The sequence below is a fragment of the Calidris pugnax genome, unplaced genomic scaffold (assembly GCF_001431845.1).
Source record: "Calidris pugnax isolate Ruff unplaced genomic scaffold, ASM143184v1 scaffold281, whole genome shotgun sequence".
NCBI lineage: Eukaryota > Metazoa > Chordata > Aves > Charadriiformes > Scolopacidae > Calidris > Calidris pugnax.
Genome location: NW_015091028.1, coordinates 1,395,490 through 1,396,668, shown reverse-complemented (window position 1 = coordinate 1,396,668; position 1,179 = coordinate 1,395,490). Strand labels below are relative to the sequence as shown.

Below are 1,179 nucleotides of genomic sequence, written 5' to 3'. Positions count from 1 at the left end.
ATGTGTTTTTTTTTTTTTTTTTTTTTTTTTTCCTTCCATAAAGGTGATTTTTATTCCCTTGTTGCTCTGGCTTTTTACACTCCTTTCCCTGCCCTACTTCTCAAAAAAAGAAACCCAAACTTGGTTTCTTGCTTTGTCCGTAGGAGCCAAGCTGGGAAGTGCTGTGCCCTCCCATCTGCACCTTCTAAACTTTGCCTTTGTTGTTGGTTGTTGTGTTTGGTGTGGGGTTTTTTTTGGGTTGTATTTTGGTTTTTTTTTTTTTTTTTTTTTCCCAAAGTTTATCCCTTTTTGCCCTCACTTAGTGTATTTATTTGTGATCCTTCTCTTTTTCTCCCCCGGGAGCGAGAAGTGCGAGCAAGCAGGAATCAATCTCCTCGTCTCTAAAAATTAGTTTTTCGTGCAAAAATCAACCATTCACCGGAAAGCGGCGTTTTCTCATTAAAAAAAAAAAAAAACCAAAAAAGCCATTGCTTTTAAAAACTGAAATAAACCCCTGTTTTTGGTGCGGGGGGCTCGATTTGGGGGAGAGTTCCCCCAGCTGCGGGTTGTTTTGGCCCTTCCCCAACCTGGCAGGTGGGCTCCAGCCCCGCAGGAGGGTCTGGGGTCGGGGTGGCCACTGGTGGGACCGTGTCCCTCTGTGGGGCCGTGGCTGAGGGCGAAGCTCCCTGGCCACCGCCTTTTATGTGCCGGTGGCCCGGTGGAGCTGCCGGTGGGGCTGTCGGCGGGAGCCTGATTGGCTCGGCACGGCCTCGCCGCCGCGTCCAGGTTGGCTTCCAGGTTGGCGTTCCTCCTCCCGCAGCCCAGGTAAAGCCTTCCCGCGACCCGGCACCTGGCCTCCCGGGATTAGCGACTCGCTCCGGCTCTTCTCTGCGGTTTTTTTTTTTTCTTTTTGGTGCCCTTTTCCCTTCCTTTTCTTTTTTTTTTTTTTTAATATATTATTTTTAAATAAGGTGGGTTTCCCCTCCCCGGGGGGAGCGGGCGCGAGGGGCGCGGGAGGAATGAGCAGCGGGTTGGTGCTGCGCACCCCGCTCCCCGAGGACGCCTCGGCGTTCACCCCCCTGAAGCCCGTCACCATGTCGGGGGAACCCGGCGAAGACCCCCCCGTCTTTGAGGACATCAAACCCCCCACCCGGTCCCTGGAAAACCCACCCGACCTGGCGCAGGTAAGGCAGTGGGGGG

At 53.1% G+C, this 1,179-nt stretch overlaps 1 protein-coding gene across 1 annotated transcript in view; it reads left to right on the top strand.

The window, feature by feature from the left end:
* Positions 1 to 837: 837 nt before the first annotated feature.
* The window catches only part of LOC106896179 (Krueppel-like factor 5), a 26,446-nt gene continuing 26,104 nt past the window's right edge, over positions 838 to 1,179 (top strand). The window contains exon 1 of the mRNA XM_014955955.1: positions 838 to 1,163. Within this exon, the coding sequence (XP_014811441.1) occupies positions 999 to 1,163 (165 nt within the window). The 5' untranslated portion in view covers positions 838 to 998. The remainder of the gene's footprint in view (positions 1,164 to 1,179) is intronic.